Source organism: Bombus impatiens, unplaced genomic scaffold (assembly GCF_000188095.3).
Source record: "Bombus impatiens unplaced genomic scaffold, BIMP_2.2 scf_1334, whole genome shotgun sequence".
Classification (NCBI taxonomy): Eukaryota; Metazoa; Arthropoda; class Insecta; order Hymenoptera; family Apidae; genus Bombus; species Bombus impatiens.
Window position 1 is genome coordinate 102163 of NT_177753.1, and position 16216 is coordinate 118378.

At 34.3% G+C, this 16216-nt stretch overlaps 2 protein-coding genes and 1 long non-coding RNA gene across 12 annotated transcripts; 2 read left to right on the top strand and 1 right to left on the bottom strand.

The window, feature by feature from the left end:
• The first annotated feature begins 516 nt into the window (after positions 1–516).
• LOC100740238 (coronin-1C-A) lies at positions 517–5626 on the top strand. 7 transcript variants are annotated; one of them, XM_012392222.3, is made up of 6 exons: positions 517–610; positions 2177–2382; positions 2540–3021; positions 4080–4458; positions 4540–4785; positions 4848–5626. In XM_012392222.3, exons 2-6 carry the CDS (start codon positions 2185–2187, stop codon positions 5025–5027), a joined length of 1485 nt encoding a protein of 494 aa, XP_012247645.1. In that variant the 5' UTR covers positions 517–610; positions 2177–2184; the 3' UTR covers positions 5028–5626. The 7 variants fall into 7 exon arrangements, with proteins under 7 accessions (XP_012247645.1, XP_003493864.1, XP_012247647.1 ...); XM_003493816.4 differs by having other exon boundaries at positions 519–610; positions 2174–2382; XM_012392224.3 differs by lacking the exon at positions 517–610 and adding an exon at positions 621–730.
• Positions 5627–5836: 210 nt separating this feature from the next.
• On the top strand, positions 5837–14798 carry LOC100740030 (glycerol-3-phosphate dehydrogenase, mitochondrial). 4 transcript variants are annotated; one of them, XM_024371463.1, is made up of 13 exons: positions 5837–6007; positions 8582–8710; positions 10380–10536; positions 10609–10831; positions 10908–11071; positions 11144–11256; positions 11349–11542; positions 11634–12022; positions 12096–12346; positions 12421–12768; positions 12859–12957; positions 13008–13109; positions 13640–14798. In XM_024371463.1, the coding sequence occupies exons 2-13, from the start codon at positions 8624–8626 to the stop codon at positions 13772–13774; spliced, it is 2262 nt and encodes a 753-aa protein (XP_024227231.1). In that variant the 5' UTR covers positions 5837–6007; positions 8582–8623; the 3' UTR covers positions 13775–14798. The 4 variants fall into 4 exon arrangements, with proteins under 4 accessions (XP_024227231.1, XP_024227230.1, XP_012247642.1 ...); XM_033323921.1 differs by lacking the exon at positions 12859–12957 and adding an exon at positions 6172–6310 and having other exon boundaries at positions 5843–6007; XM_024371462.1 differs by lacking the exon at positions 13008–13109.
• Positions 14470–16109, bottom strand: LOC117152379. The gene is made up of 2 exons (XR_004462750.1): positions 15032–16109; positions 14470–14921 (listed from the first exon to the last, which is right to left on the bottom strand). It is a non-coding gene; the product is annotated as an uncharacterized LOC117152379 (long non-coding RNA).
• Between the last annotated feature and the right edge of the window lie 107 nt (positions 16110–16216).

Consider the following 16216-nt stretch of genomic DNA (forward strand, 5'->3'; position numbering starts at 1 on the left):
CCTTCATTATACGAAACTTTTTGAAATTTTGTTAATACTGTAATGAGACATGATTATCGTGATTATAATAACAAAGTTTAAAACCAATTCGTAAATGTATATAGAAGTTACATAACGTTTATTGAAAACATATATTTATATAAAAACTAGTATACAGCATGAATAGTAAGTTTTAAACATACAATTAGGGTTGAAGATGGTTTCACTATATATTGTGGCTTATTACCAGTCTACGAATTTTTATACAATTTCATATTTTTCAGAATATAATAAAAAAAGTAGAACCTCATTAGAAAATTGTTTTACCTACTAAGTATTATAAAAAGTATTATATTTTATATATTTTGCCGTATTTCGTACATTCTGTGCAATTGCAGCTTCAAATTTCCTGTAAATGCATAAAAATCCAGCTTAATGGTAATGTATCAATGACAATGTAAAAAATCAATGTGCAGGAGACTCAAAAGTTTAAATATTACGCGCCATGAGGCGCCATATTGCGTTTAGAAGCGCGCGCATCCATCATCCTCATTAGCGCGTGAGATTTGGGGGGTGGGGAGAGTTCTTTTCCAAAAGCGTGCATCGGCTGTCATCGGAAAAAAATTTCTCGGTGAGGATTCTTTTTACACACGTACTCTGAAAAAAATTATCTAGGCACGATAAGTTCGTCGCGTTCACGGAAAGATCGGACGATTTTCTCTACCTCGTGTATATGTAACCCGCTTAATTCGTACGTATACAAGTGCTACAAACAAAAAAACAAGGGGGGTGAGACAAGAAACTAATCATAGAAAATATTTCACAAGTATACAGATTTATAACTGATAATGTGACAGAAGAAGTAGCTTCGGGGGTAGGTATTCACAGGAGCAGGGTGCGCACTTCCAAATAAGGTGCTCTCAAATGATCCAGTCGTTCGTGTCAATAGCGCTACTACGTGGTCGTTCACTGAATTACAACGTTATTGCTAGTCGGCGGGAACGTTGAAATTCCTCCGAGTGTTGATCGAATTAAAAAAAGAGTATTCGTCATCCGATGAATGCAGCTCTGCATTCTTATCTGTAAAATACGATAATGTAATAGTTAATCGTGAGTCGTAGTTGCGCGTGAATATCTCTGATGCGTATGTGCATGTGGCGTATACAAACACGTGGTAGATTAGATACAGTTAGCGCGAGAGAATAGCAGTCGGCGTCAACCCGTTGACGATAGCAGAACGATTAATCGGGACGTTGAAATTATTCCGTTATTTAGCTTTCTATTAACACGTATATAGAAAATCAGTTTTTAGTTCAAGTTGTTTTAATTGATAAGATTTTCGTTTGTTTCGTCGAACGTACCGGGGTGAGATAAAAGAACGACATTCAGAGGGAATGATAGATGTATTTCTTTAAATAGTCGAAGGTAAATCGCATTTGTAATTGTGGTTTTGCTCGCATTTGTAAAACAATTCTGCTCTACTTATCTTGCTCTTAAGTTGAACACAGATAATCTGATTTCTAATATGTTAATTTTTTTCACGAAGGATATTTCATTGGAGCACGAACGGAGAATACAATTGACCTAAATGCGTTCTCCAGCAGTGGGGAAATTTCGATACTCCCCCGGGTTGCTCCTCGATATTGGCATAACGTCAAAAATCACGATATCCGCGAATTTAGTGATCAAACGTTCGTCCGAAAATATCGAAATAACGAAGCATTTGGATTGCAATCCATGCCTTAGACGGGACCGGACGGAGTACAGTAATGTAAATTCAGGAACGCTATGACGATCGGTGTGAATCATCGTCGCATAAAAGCGGCGGCCGGTTTATTTCGGGTGGATCAGATCTATTTTTCGTTTGATCAATTATGGTCTATTAAATATTTCCGAGATATCCGTGATAATTGGCAGTCCTGAGGTCGAGAAGACTGGGGGAGAAACATTAAACTTATAAACAGTAAAAAGTCGAGATTCGAAAAATATTCTTATTTCAGTCGCGCTCATTTCAACACGTCAAGGGTGGGGAATCTATTTATAAAACGGGGATGGTCCACGCGACGCCCACGTTGGCGGTGGACACGTAACAATAATTTATTAAAATAATCATAATAACCGGCACACGGCAAAGTACCATCCTTATTCTTTAGGTTAATCATTGTTCCCTTCGCTTTTTGTTTGTCACCGAAAGTAGGTGCAGATATGTCTTTCCGTGTGGTGCGCAGCAGCAAGTTCCGCCACGTGTACGGGACGGCTTTAAAACGTGAACAATGTTACGATAATATAAGGGTGTCGAAGTCCTCATGGGATTCAACCTTTTGCGCCGTGAATCCAAAATTTCTCGCTATCATCGTAGAATCTGCAGGCGGTGGTGCTTTCATAGTCTTACCGCATAACAAAGTAAGTTTCACCCTCGATCTCCCTGTCATTTTCGTTTTTTTTTTCAATTTCAAGTTAAGCACTGTACTAGTATATTATTTGTTATTTTATTAGATATTTAGCAAGTAATTCTCACGTTAATTTTATTATTTTATATTTTATCTTTATATTATTATAGGTAGGTCGAATACCAGCAGATTATCCTTTAGTCGGTGGACATAAAGGTCCTGTATTAGACATTGCATGGTGTCCTCATAATGATAATATCATAGCATCAGGTTCCGAAGATTGCGTAGTTAAAGTATGGCAAATACCTGATGGTGGTATTTCTAGGACATTAACTGAATCTGTGGTAGATCTCCAGCTGCATCAGCGCAGAGTTGGCCTTGTATTATGGCACCCTACAGCGTTGAACATATTGCTCACAGCTGGATCTGACAATCTTGTATTGATTTGGAATGTAGGCACAGGAGAAGCCATAGTACGAATAGATTGTCATCCAGATATGATTTATTCTGCATGTTGGAATTGGGATGGTTCCAGAGTAGTTACTACTTGTAAAGATAAAAAGATTCGAATTTTGGATCCAAGAACTGGAGAGATATTAGAAGAAGCCATTGCGCACGAAGGTAGTAAAGCAACTCGTGCAATCTTTCTCAGGTATGTAAATTTCTTTTCAGTAGGTATTTATCAATGTGGATAAGCCATTTTAGCTTTTAATTATACATATATTTAATCACAAATATTTCTACCATTGTGCACATGAAAACCAATAAATTTCAAATAAATGTTACCGAAATATGTATTTAGGAATAATGAATACCTTGATTATGCAAAACACTATCAACATATCTTCCACATTAAATAATCATCAAACAATATACATCCGCCTTTTTACACAATAAATGTAAGGATAAATGTGATGTTTATCTCAAAACAGACTATGTTTATGGCAGGCTATAGTATCTTTTAATGACATGTGATTGATACTTCTATTTGCTCGTTAAGAATACATTTATTTTTTATTATCACATGGTCTTTCCAATTTGTGTAGTGCGAGATTTGGTATTTTTTAATGGAAAACTTGAAGATTGAAAATGCAACTCGTCAGGGGGATGTCAGCTTAATAAATGCAAATATCAAGGTGTCCACTGTGTAGTATCCGCATAAAAGTTTCAGTAAGTATCGTATATATATCATTTAAAATATAACATTTCGTATATGTTGGCAAACAAGTACAGAATACAGTGAAATAACTACGCTAATATCTAAAAAATCATTAATGCAGTTTTGAATGCTGGTAATATCTGTTTCGAAAAACGGACAGATCGATTCAGGTGTATATATATTTTACAAAATTCAGTGACAGAGCTGGTGCACTGATCTCTGCTTAAAATATAAGTTGAAATAATTTGTTGCGCAGACAACACTATTTCTTCATAATTATTTTATTTATTTCATGTTATTTCACACGTGTGTATTTAATACAAAAGACACAGTTTTCAAATGTTGTAACAAGGTGGATGTTATTCAGTTTTGATGATTAACTTGAATAAGATAATTCAAAAAACAATAAAAGTAAATTATTAAATTAGAGAAGGATATAATATTTAAACATATATTTTATTGATTTGTATATTTTTGTAGGATCTTATATTTGTATCTATGAATATATATAAAACTGTATCCACAAAGATGTGTGTTTAATGTGTTTTCAGGGGAGGCTTGATATTTACCACAGGTTTCAGTAAAATGTCTGAGAGGCAATATTCCCTACGTGCTCCAGATATGTTAGGTGAACCTATAGTTATGGTCGAATTGGATACAAGTAACGGAGTTATGTTTCCTTTGTACGATTCCGACACAAATTTAGTGTATTTATGTGGGAAGGGTGACTCTGTGATTCGATATTTCGAAATTACTCCTGAACCTCCCTTTGTTCATTATATCAATACGTTTCAAACTCCTGATCCTCAACGAGGTATAGGAATGATGCCAAAACGAGGCTGTGATGTTAATAGCTGTGAAATAACTAGATTTTACCGGCTCAACAACTCAGGCTTTTGCCAGGTTATCTCTATGACTGTACCAAGAAAGGTACAATTCATACACATTCTGAATACTGAATAAATAAGCGTTTTTTTTTTAATCGTTTTAATATCGTTTATTCGTTTCCAGTCAGAATTATTTCAAGAAGATTTGTATCCCGATACCCCCGGCGACACTGCTGCGATTTCTGCCGAAGAGTGGGAAAATGGAACCGATGCGGATCCCATACTGATCTCTCTGAGGGACGGTTATCAACCCTCAGTAGCCAAAAACGAATTGAAAATACATAAAAAGTCAAACATATTGAGCAAAGGAGCAAAAGTTGCCTCCTCGAATTCTGCACAAAATACTACACAAGCATCGGCAGGCATTACTGTACGTCACTCGTAACTTTATTCTTGACGAAATTGTTGAACATATGGTTGTTTGTTTTACAGGAAGAACGTTTAAAAGAATTTGGTGAGGAAATACGAAAATTAAAAGCGGTGATTGTGAAACATGAGGGTAGGATACGGGTGCTTGAGTCCGCGGTTGCTCTTCAAATGAAAGAAGATGAGAGAAAAGACAAGTCATCTTCACCCACTGATAGAGAAGTACTTGCATCTGACGAAGTGTAATTTTTAGCTCACGTTTTGGGCTCAAGAGGATAATACGAAAAGAAAAAAAACATAATTAATTGTGTAATAAAAATGATCATATATTTTGATATAACAATTTGTGTAAATAGTAGGTATTAGCTACGCTGTGTGTTTTGATTTTTTTGCAATGATTTTTGCTATTTATTGTACATCCATTCATCATACATCCTGTGCATTTGTACTATGTTTACATGTCTTATTTTGTTAGATCATAGTCAACATGTGAATTCACTTGTTACTAGCACTAAGATTTCGGATGTTATTTTATGTCTAATTAATACACAAGACTTTTATGTATATTCAACCCTATAACTGTTCAGGATGAAACGAGTGTCTATCGTTTATAGAGATAAATCGCTGTAAAATAATGAAAAATTATTTTATTTCTGGTATGAATAATATATAATTCATATGTAAGTTATGCTACATAAGATAATCAAGATAAAAAAATCACTATTTTACGAACTTTTGCGAGTAACAAATAATAAGGAACTGAGTATTTTTGACTAATCTGTTTTTTGACATCGTGAAAGGAAATCATTTGTTTTGTATAAAAAAAATGTGAATATAAAACAATATAATTGATTGAGAAAAATTTTATATATCTTTGAATGAAAAAATCCATTATTCTAATGTAAAAGTATATTATGTCTTTTTCAGGATTTAATCTTTCTATCCACAGACAAAAAGAAGCGAATAAACTGATTTACATTTTATTAGGCGCGCCATTCAATAAATAGAAAAATGTTCGAAAGATGTCGCTGAGGTAGTCAGTTTACATCTTTATTAAGTGTCGTTTGATCGTTCACTACGGTTCATTCGCTCGCGCGAGTCAGTGAAATGTGTGCCGGCATCCTCGTTGATTATGTCTATCGTTAATTTTTAGTTTCATATATCGCACTCACCACCACTGTGCGCGAGTGTTTTCAAGACTCTCATAGCTGTCAATTTGTTTCACAGTAAGTAGCGTTATCAGTAATGTCACAAATGTCAATTGCTACTACAGCAAAGAACATTTTATGAATTATTGCATATAGATAATAAATCATTTATTTTCGTACTAAATTATTTTACATTTTTTAACGAAGAGATAAGGTGATGTTAATTATGAATTTTTTTATAGAAATCCTTATAAACTAACTCCTATGATCACTGAAGTTTTAATTAGAAGAAGGTGGTGGTACGTTGAGGTCGATTTATGTAACTGAAGAATGGATTGTTTACGAGATTTCATTCATTCATCCATATTGAAATAAGAGAAAGTTAGTGAATATTTTTTTTTTCCCACTCATAATATTGTATATCTGTATTGTATAATGAGTACAGTTACAATACAAATACTGATGACATTCCAAATCATTTGGCACGAGATTCGGGTGCTATTTTAAAACGTAGCTTTACGACATCGGTCTCTACATTTGCATTATCGTAATATACATGTACTTTAATATTTATAAAAATTATGGAAATGTTATGACTCCGTTTGCTTCGAGCATAAGATTCAACTAGTGTTAACTAGTTTCATCCAATCCAATCAGTTTCTCCATTTTCATAAGATATTTCGCATATATTATATCTCGATGCATCTGACATTCATAAAAAAAAGAGAAATAGTCAGAAAGGAAACTGTGAATATTAGAATTTGCTGATTAATACTGCTTACGTAATTCCACGTGTTTTAGGGGACTGTCAAGGTCTCATAGTGAATAGCATAACGTAAATTATTTTTTTGATACTTGAAAGGCGAGTAACTCTGTGATTAGAGAAGTGCCAATTACATGTAATGATTTCATATTTTCTATTTTCTCTTACTTTTTTATTTGAATTACCTTAATTCATGAATTAAGACGAACACGTCACCCGATAAAAAATAGTGCGTCAGAGTCACGTGCATCTTACTGTGTATCATATTTCAATTAAATATATCAGTTACTTTCATTGGTTAATAGTTATATTAGTATAATATAACATATATATATATAACATAATAACCCGAACATATGTACAAAAATTATTAATAAAAATTTGAAGAGAAGAAGCAATTAAACCGTCGATAGTATAGGGAATGATTATGCCTTATTTGCGTCAATGTTTTTTATTACTATTTAAAATTATCGCTATATTTATTACCAGAAAGTAAAAACGCGTTTTTCTTTACCTAATACATAATATATCTTTGAAACGTGCAATCATAATGCATCTTGCTAAAAATCGGTTAATATGTCGTAGTACTTTTTGAAAAAATTCCTGGCATTCGAAGTTTTAATAAAATCGTAGACAAACAACCAGAACCTTGCGTATTATATCGCGTTATACTACGTTTACATAGTAACTACATATAGTCCGTATTCATTATCAATCACGTATTTTATAACTGATAATTCAACAGAAACCGTTGAATGTATGCAGTAGATTTATCAAGACGGATTTCCTCACTCAGTAAGAGTGAGTTCTAGCCGGTTAATTATAGCACTACTATCAAGTAATTCACTTTGCACCCATGGCTCTTAATCACTAGACTAAGGTCTATTACATCATTGTATACGTAAGTAAGACAGTGTAGGTACGACGTCTCGTATGAGACATCGTATATCACATGATCCGATGCAAAAGAAATAAAGAATCGGTATGTCACGTTTAATCAGGACAAAAATATTCCGGGATAACTGCCAATAAACATTTTTAAAACTTAAATCTTTGCAAAGAAGCCAACGAACTATGTAACTCTATGCTTTCATAGCTGTATCAATATCTAAAATCATTGTACGTTACATTGCTTTTTACATAAGACACATAAAGATGATCAAACTCAAATTTTGATTTGTAAACAATTAGGTTAAATCCTCGTCGATAACATTCTTGTCGTATCCCTTCTTAATACAGTAGAATCTCTTCTTTATTCGAACAAACAGGAGGACAAGGCTGTTCCGATAATAGAAGTTCACTGTTCACTAAGTAGCTATTCTCTCCATCTTTTATTAGTTGAAACATATTAGGATCGACCATTCCTCCTTTGACATATAGAATTTATTTTATATAAAAATAAATAATTGCATGTATTAATATACTCATAAGAATAAGTGTTTGTACGTATTACGAAATAGTACGAGATCATGCTTGATCATAGTTCGGATTAGCGAAGGCTTAGTATTAATTTGTTCGAATAAACAAAATTGTACTGTATCTGTTTCCTTGTTACTGTCGTCCAAATTGCACCTGTTGATGTATTGCCAAAAAATCTGCATGGTGATTCACTAAATAGATCAGGGGCATTGATTAATCGCCCGAAAGATTATATCTTCAGTTTTACAGCTATCAATTCGATTTATCTTATCATTTATCTTATCATTGTATAACGATATTTTTTCTTCATTTAACGAACGCTTATCATTCGTGTAGAAATTTCGCCGTTTAGCAACCCTTCGTCGTATCTTTCTATAATTATTTTTCTATTCCGTTCTCGTCTTACGTAATTTCTAAACCGCGGTTGACGCGAGCAACAGTAATACAAGCGTATTTTCGTTTATTTTCAGATCTTTCCAAAAGGGTGGTTCCATCATAACAGACGTAATAAAATGGCATCGCTAAAGCTATTAGTGGGTGGTGCAAGTGCCATCGGTGCTAGTGCTCTTACTTCTTATCTGTTAATGACCGATAATACCGTAAGTATAATCGACTTTATTAAATCGTGAATGTTCATGCAAATTTATGCTAAAAATTCATATTGGAAAAATGGAACCTAGACAGAAATCTGTTGCACTTTCTATATATTATCTGATCATCTCACAAGTGATGCTGACGTTAGTTTGCATATACTAGATGAGAATAAAAAGTTACTAATTGGCAAAGTTAATCAATAATTAATTTTTCCATACTTTTTGCAATTCCCTATACCTTTTTATTAAGTTTCAATGGTAATTTTAGAGAACTATTGCCTTAAAACTTAGCTGTCAGAAAAACTGAGAATTACTTATATGGCATGTGCCAATATATTGAATATTTTACTTTGCATATTATGTTCTCGCTATTTCATTCTTTATTTGCTGGTTATGATTTCTTCTTTGTAAGAGCTAATCGTGCAAGGGATATGGAATTTTCCGTTTGAAACTCACTCGTGGGATTATGTTAAAAATGGCAGGAACATAGGCAGTGAGATATCAGCGAAGATGGATTTGTTGGGCCCCCTTTATATACCAGAAAATTTTTTAGTCATTTCTTATTGTTCTCTGCAATCAAACGTATTAACTTCTTCTTATTACAATTTTGATTATCGCTCTTGTATCTTTTTTTCTTTCTCGTTTCCTGAGAATGTACAGCGTTTAAAAGAAATGCTGTTTAAGTGCAAATATCGAAAGAAGCCAGAATCGTCATCGCAATAAAATTTCAATTGTTTATTGCATTTTTCAGTTTGACTTATAGCTATTAACGAAAGCTATTAGTAACTATAATTTACACTGGCAGTCAAGGCTGTAGTGTTTCGTGGCAGCAAGTTACCAAGTTAGAAGTCACGTGGATACCAAAATTTCACTGCTGCAAAGGTCTGTGCCAGGCCAGGACGAGCTATCAGGAATGCTCGTCTATTTTGATACACGATTGTTTTTCGAAGCTATGGCCCGTCTGAATATAGGATTATTTCATTCTGATTTGACAATATATGAACAAAAGTTAAGGAAAATAAAAATAAAGACCAACGTAAAATTTTTCATTTATTGTATGGAAGTGTAAGCACGATACCGATATTTATCAAACTTGATTATACCCGACAAATCAAATTGATACAGTGACACGAATCGTGATCGCAATTGATTCTATCACGAAGTGACTAAAGTTGATTATATCCAAGACGACACTGGTATAGGGTCGTCTATTACGATAATTGCCCCATGCTCCTATACGATGATAAGCGAAGAATAGCTTTCAATCTGTACTAATAAATACGCGGCGAATGCTATTTTGTTTTGAATGACCCGCTCCATCTTCAACTGTTTTATCGACTAGTATCGTGTCATTTATGAAAACTGGTTTATAATTAGATGAATCTTATGGAATTTTATATTTTTATGCACATAATTAAAAAAATAGAATTTAGATAGAAATTTGTTTCATCTACTAAATATGATAATAAGTGCTCTACTTTAAATATTTTACATACTTTTGCATACTACATATATGTATTTTGTAGATTTCTGGAATCTTAAATTTTCCCAAAAATGTATAAACATCAGAAATTTATTTATAATCAAAATGATCAAATAAAAATATTAATCTCGGAGGACGTATTGTGTAAAATTGGTTGTAGCTCGCTTGATACAATATTCCTTTATTTATTAGGTACACGCGGATGTACAGAAATCACGACCATCGAAAAGACCTTTGCCAACCAGGGAAGATCAAGTGAAGGCGTTGAAGAATCACGAAGAGTACGATGTTCTTATCGTCGGTGGTGGTGCGACTGGAGCTGGATGTGCGTTAGATGCATGTACACGAGGTAATGCGACTTTAAATAAATAAAATACCTTAGGTAGTTATCTATTAATCATATGCTATTTTTAATTTCCAGGTTTGAAGACGGCATTAATCGAGGCAGATGATTTTGCTTCTGGTACATCCTCTAGGAGTACTAAACTTATTCATGGAGGAGTCCGTTACTTACAGAAGGCTATACTACAACTGGATGTAGAACAATACAGAATGGTCAAAGAAGCTTTGCATGAACGAGCGTCTATGTTACACAGCGCACCTCATTTGGCTCATCCTCTGCCTATCATGTTGCCTGTTTACACGTATGTTATGATGTTTATTACTTAATTGTTTTTACCTGTTCGATATCAATAATCAAAATCCACTTATCTTCAACAGGTGGTGGCAAATTCCCTACTACTGGTTTGGTATAAAAATGTATGATCTTGTTGCCGGAGGCAAGACAGTTAGATCATCGTACTTTCTCAGCAAGAGGGATGCGCTAGAATTGTTTCCCATGCTGAAAGGAGATAAACTCACAGGAGCTATTGTTTACTATGATGGTATTTCTATTGTGCTATTCTTTATCAACTCTTTCAAGCATGCTGTAATTTCATATTGCTTTGATGTAACAGGTCAACAGGATGATGCCAGAATGAATTTGGCAGTTGCACTAACTGCCTCACGACATGGTGCCACAGTCGTAAATCATGTTAAAGTTGTTAATCTCTTGAAAGGTCTCGATAAGGTATTGGCATCGATATTATCTGATTGTACATATGTAATAAGAGCCATGTGAAGATAGATTGTTTATCGGAATAAAATTTTTTCTGCACGAAGGATGGTAATCGGGTCCTTACTGGAGCTCGAGTGAAAGACGAACTTACGGGTGAACAATGGGATGTGAAGGCAAAGGCAATAATAAACGCAACGGGACCTTTCACCGACCATATCAGGAAAATGGATGACCAGAACGTTAAAGAAATCTGCTGTCCCTCTTCTGGTGTTCATATTGTTCTTCCAGGCTATTACAGGTGAATAACTGAGTAGATTATAAAACTTGAACTTGGGAAGCATGGTTAAGAAAAACATACATTAATTATATGTATTAATTCATTTTTATAGCCCCGATCAGATGGGTTTATTGGATCCATCAACGAGTGACGGCCGAGTGATCTTTTTCTTACCCTGGCAGAAACAAACGATCGCAGGAACGACTGATTTACCCTGCGAAATAACGCATAATCCACGACCCACTGAGGATGAAATTATGTTCATTTTACGTGAAGTGAAGAACTACCTCAATCCGGACGTTGAAGTTCGTCGAGGGGATGTCTTGTCCGCTTGGAGCGGAATTAGACCTCTTGTCTCCGATCCAAACAAACCAAATACCCAGTCCCTTGCGAGAAATCACATTGTACATGTCAGTCCCACGAAACTTATCACGATAGCTGGAGGAAAATGGACAACGTACAGAGCGATGGCTGAGGAAACTATCGATACAGCTATCAAGGGTATAGTACATGATGTATATGTACGATAGAGATTTGTTAAGTTTTATTTTTAATTTTCATATTATTTGTTAAGCCTGCGATTTAAAGCCTGAAAGACCCTGTCAAACAAATGGTTTTCTCCTCGAGGGAGCTCATGGTTGGAGTCCAACAATGTACATCAGATTAGTACAAGATTTTGGCTTGGAATGTGAGGTTGCGCAACATATGGCCAAGAGTTATGGAGACCGTGCATTTGCTGTAGCAAAAATGGCTTCCCTTACTGGTAAAAGGTGGCCAATTATAGGCAAAAAGATTCATCCTGAATTCCCATATATCGACGCTGAGGTAAATACTATCAATCATTATTTTTTATATATCTTTCTTTATTCATTGTAATAATTAACCGCTATTAATTTTAGATTCGATATGGAGTTCGTGAATACGCGAGAACAGCAATTGATATGATTGCAAGACGATTGAGATTAGCCTTCTTAAACGTCCAAGCAGCACAAGAAGCTCTTCCGGTAATTATCGACATTATGGGAGAAGAATTACATTGGACACCGGAGGAAAAGAAAAGACAGCATAAAGAGGCTAGTGACTTCCTCGCTAATGAAATGGGACAAATGGTTAATCGCGCGTCTCGTGACAAAATTCCTATCAACCTCACGAAGGATGAAATTCAGTTGTATATTAAACGTTTTGGAATCATCGATAAAGACAACAAAGGCTATGTTTCCATTAACGACATCAGACGGGGACTTAAGGTTTGCATAAAACATAATATTAATTTTATGCTAAACTTATTTTTTTATTTTCTTTTTGTTTTCATTATACGTGTAATTGTCGATGTACAGGTACTTGGCATAAAACTGAAAGAAGATGAGATGCACACTTTGCTCAATGAAATTGATCTCAATTACAATGGGCAAATGGAGTTACAAGATTATCTACAGGTAAATCGTAAAGCATATATTTAATTGAAACATTTGTTTACCATTCGCAGTTGTTTGGTGACAAGGAAGTGCCTGGTGAAGAGCTTCATGAAATACTACGCGAAATCGACACTAATATGAATGGTCAGGTCGAGTTGGACGAATATCTTCAGGTCTGTGAAAGCTCGCACGCACGGATTTGTCGTATAGTCTTGCAGCCGCTTTCAAATTTCTTTTTTCCTCAAATTTCTTTTGTTGCATTATTTTACATATATATTTACATATCTTTTAACATTACTTAGGACTAGTTCAGTTTTAACAAAAAAAAAAAATAATCGCACAAAAGATCTGTTGGATAATGATAGATACCAATAACATTTGTATTCCTTTATTTTATCATAATTTCTCGTAACAAATTTTTTAATATTCTCTTTTTTGTTGCACGAATAGTTTAGACCTGATTACATATTAATAGATTACAATAATCTAATCTAATCAAAGCGTGTCTTGTTCTGATGTTGTGACTACAATATTTCTATGAATATTCGAACCTCTCTACTTCTTTTACTTCTTTCTTTCAACATATTTTAGTATCATGCTGCTCTTGTGCCAAACTATGAAACTGTGATTATCACCAAGTTTATGGAACCAGGTTTCTCCTCGTTTTGAATTTTTAAAGCTAATTTTTCTCAATTTGACGCAGATGATGTCGGCCATTAAATCTGGACACGTGGCATATTCACGTTTTGCAAGGATGGCAGAGATGGAAGAGGCGCAACACGAGAAAGATATGCTGAAGAAACAGATCAGTGTAGAGAGATCAGGCGGTGGACTGTAGGAGGTTCATTTTCTGTGGCATTGTACAATTTTTTGCACGCTTCTAAAAGCAATTTACACGTTCAAAACACAGTTCTACGACAAATTCATTATGACAAAATCATTGTTCACTCTGAACTTCAATTGTAGCCCACTCTAGTACAAATACTCTAGGATTACTACTTTGTAGACCTATTTATCTTTTTTCGTACTTTATACAACGACTTTCTACCTTCGTTGCAGTTAGCTTGCAAGCTCAAAATGAACGAGATGAAGATAAGAGGGAAGATTTTAAGCGCGTAAATGTACATTAATTATGGCTGCGCTGAATCTTAACTATTTTAAAGATCAACTTCGGAAAAGGACACGACCATAACAACAATTTCAATTTTAATATGTAAATATTTTTATGTACAGTGTTTCAGTTTTCATTAAGGAATAGAACAGATATGTTCTAATCTGTATATAAGTCTTTAAATGCATCAATATGATTAAGAAACGTATTTATGACTAGGTATGTCATTGTATACTGAGTTGGTACAATTTTTAGAAAATTATATACTTACACGAACGTTGAGCATTTTAAATGCCATAATCATTGAACTTATGCTTTCATAATTACAAAGTTGATGTTACAGAAAATAAATTCTAGTTTAACGCAATTAGAAAATGCAGTTTGGTATAAAGAAATACATGATGTTATTTTAAGTTTGTTACTTTAGACTCGCTGTAACAAAATCGTCAAGCATGTATTGTGAATAATTCCCTGTTTAGGTACACATTACATGTGACATAATCATACACGCCATTGGATTGTAAGCTCGATATTATTTTTAGAACTCTTGAAGAATTTATTTATAAATTACGTTAATTGCTAATGTATATTAGTAAACAGTCTATATGTAGATTATCTGATTACTTAAATGTAACTACTTATTTAATTTATTGTTACTAACATCATGCAATTACGACATACGGTTGATGTTAGAGATTAATTTATTTCACTTGTCATTATCATTGACTTAATAAAAGCCATATTGGACTTATTTTACATCTCATTCCTTCCAGATAAATATGTTATTTTTTGTCATGTCAAATGTATACCACTTCCATATAATATCCATTCCTCTTTATTGAATTAAACCTCATCAATATTTCCAGGTACCTACCTGAAAAATTCCTATTACTATACACCAGATAAATTCTAATGAAATAAATAGATTACCGATGAGTTCCAAAAAAAGTACAAAATATAAAAAAATATTGGTAAATTCATAACCTCAAATTGGAGCAGTATGAGATTATATACTTTTTGTTAAGTAAATTATTTTTATATCGTTCTGTATTCTGTATATTATCAATCCCTTCCTATCGATATTTTTATACACCTTGCTGAAAAATTGCTGTTGCTATGTACGAAGTACCCACTTTTTAACGAAATCAATACGTGAATTGAGTCTTAAAAAAAGTATAGAAAATACATATGATTGATCGAAAAAACATCGACAGATTCATAACCTCCAATTGAAGTAGCTTGCAGGATTGTATCGCATAGAAATACAACTTATGATGGGCATTCGAATTTCATTGTCAGTTTTGAGATGATTCAATGTTTTTTAAGAATGCTGAAATTCGAAGTGATTCGAATATCATTCAATACTTCAAAACTCTTGGAAATCGTTCGCGTAGATGCATTTCCAATATCTCAAACTTTCTATTTACTTATCTTTAATATTTTATACCAATGTATGTATTTGGATTAAAGTATTCAAAATGCTGTCAAATATTGACTACACGTTAAGCTTTTAAGACTTACAAGAGTTGCAAAACTTTCAAGATCTCCAAGACTTTCAAGGTCCAAGACTTTCATAAGTTTTAGGGTATTGAATCGTATTCGAACTGATTTGAATTTTCGCCACATTCAGATATTCGATGCGGCTTGAAATGCTTGAGACAACCCATCACTACTTCCAATTAAAATAGCCTTCAGGATTGAATCACATTCAACACATAATCTACTCGGCCACTCCATACATGGCCAACTAAAGCAAGAGAGATTCGTTTCGTGAAGCTTGTTTCTGATTATGAAAAGAAGGGCGGCGGCATAGCGAGGGAGTACTAACAGCTCCTCCCTTCTCCCTATAAATGTCGGCATCAGGCAATCAGTAGCGTTTCTATAATGTGATAGAGTAAGAAGGAGAGAGAGTGAGTTTGCTCTATAACAACGATATGCCGATGTTCGCGACCCTGCTCAAGCGTGGCCCTGACCGGGGGTATTGGTAAAAAGAGGGGAAGGAAGGCCAGAGAAAGTAGGAGGTGTGCATCGTTTATCCCTCTTCGACGGGGTGGGCGTCCGACGGTTTCTGCGTACGCCCCTGTCTAACGAACCTCTGCTCGGTGCCAACTATCACGAATAACCAACGACCAATCAGAGCTTTGATCCTCGCACTTGGCGTACGGCGAC

Coding starts and splice junctions, on each gene's coding strand:
- LOC100740030 (XM_024371463.1), top strand. CDS start 8,624: ATGGCATCGCTAAAGCTATTAGTGGGTGGTGCAAGTGCCATCGGTGCT. Junction 11,072..11,143: donor AGCTATTGTTTACTATGATG/GTATTTCTATTG, acceptor TTGATGTAACAG/GTCAACAGGATGATGCCAGA. Junction 13,110..13,639: donor AGTTGGACGAATATCTTCAG/GTCTGTGAAAGC, acceptor AATTTGACGCAG/ATGATGTCGGCCATTAAATC.
- LOC100740238 (XM_012392222.3), top strand. CDS start 2,185: ATGTCTTTCCGTGTGGTGCGCAGCAGCAAGTTCCGCCACGTGTACGGG. Junction 3,022..4,079: donor ACTCGTGCAATCTTTCTCAG/GTATGTAAATTT, acceptor ATGTGTTTTCAG/GGGAGGCTTGATATTTACCA. Junction 4,459..4,539: donor CTATGACTGTACCAAGAAAG/GTACAATTCATA, acceptor ATTCGTTTCCAG/TCAGAATTATTTCAAGAAGA.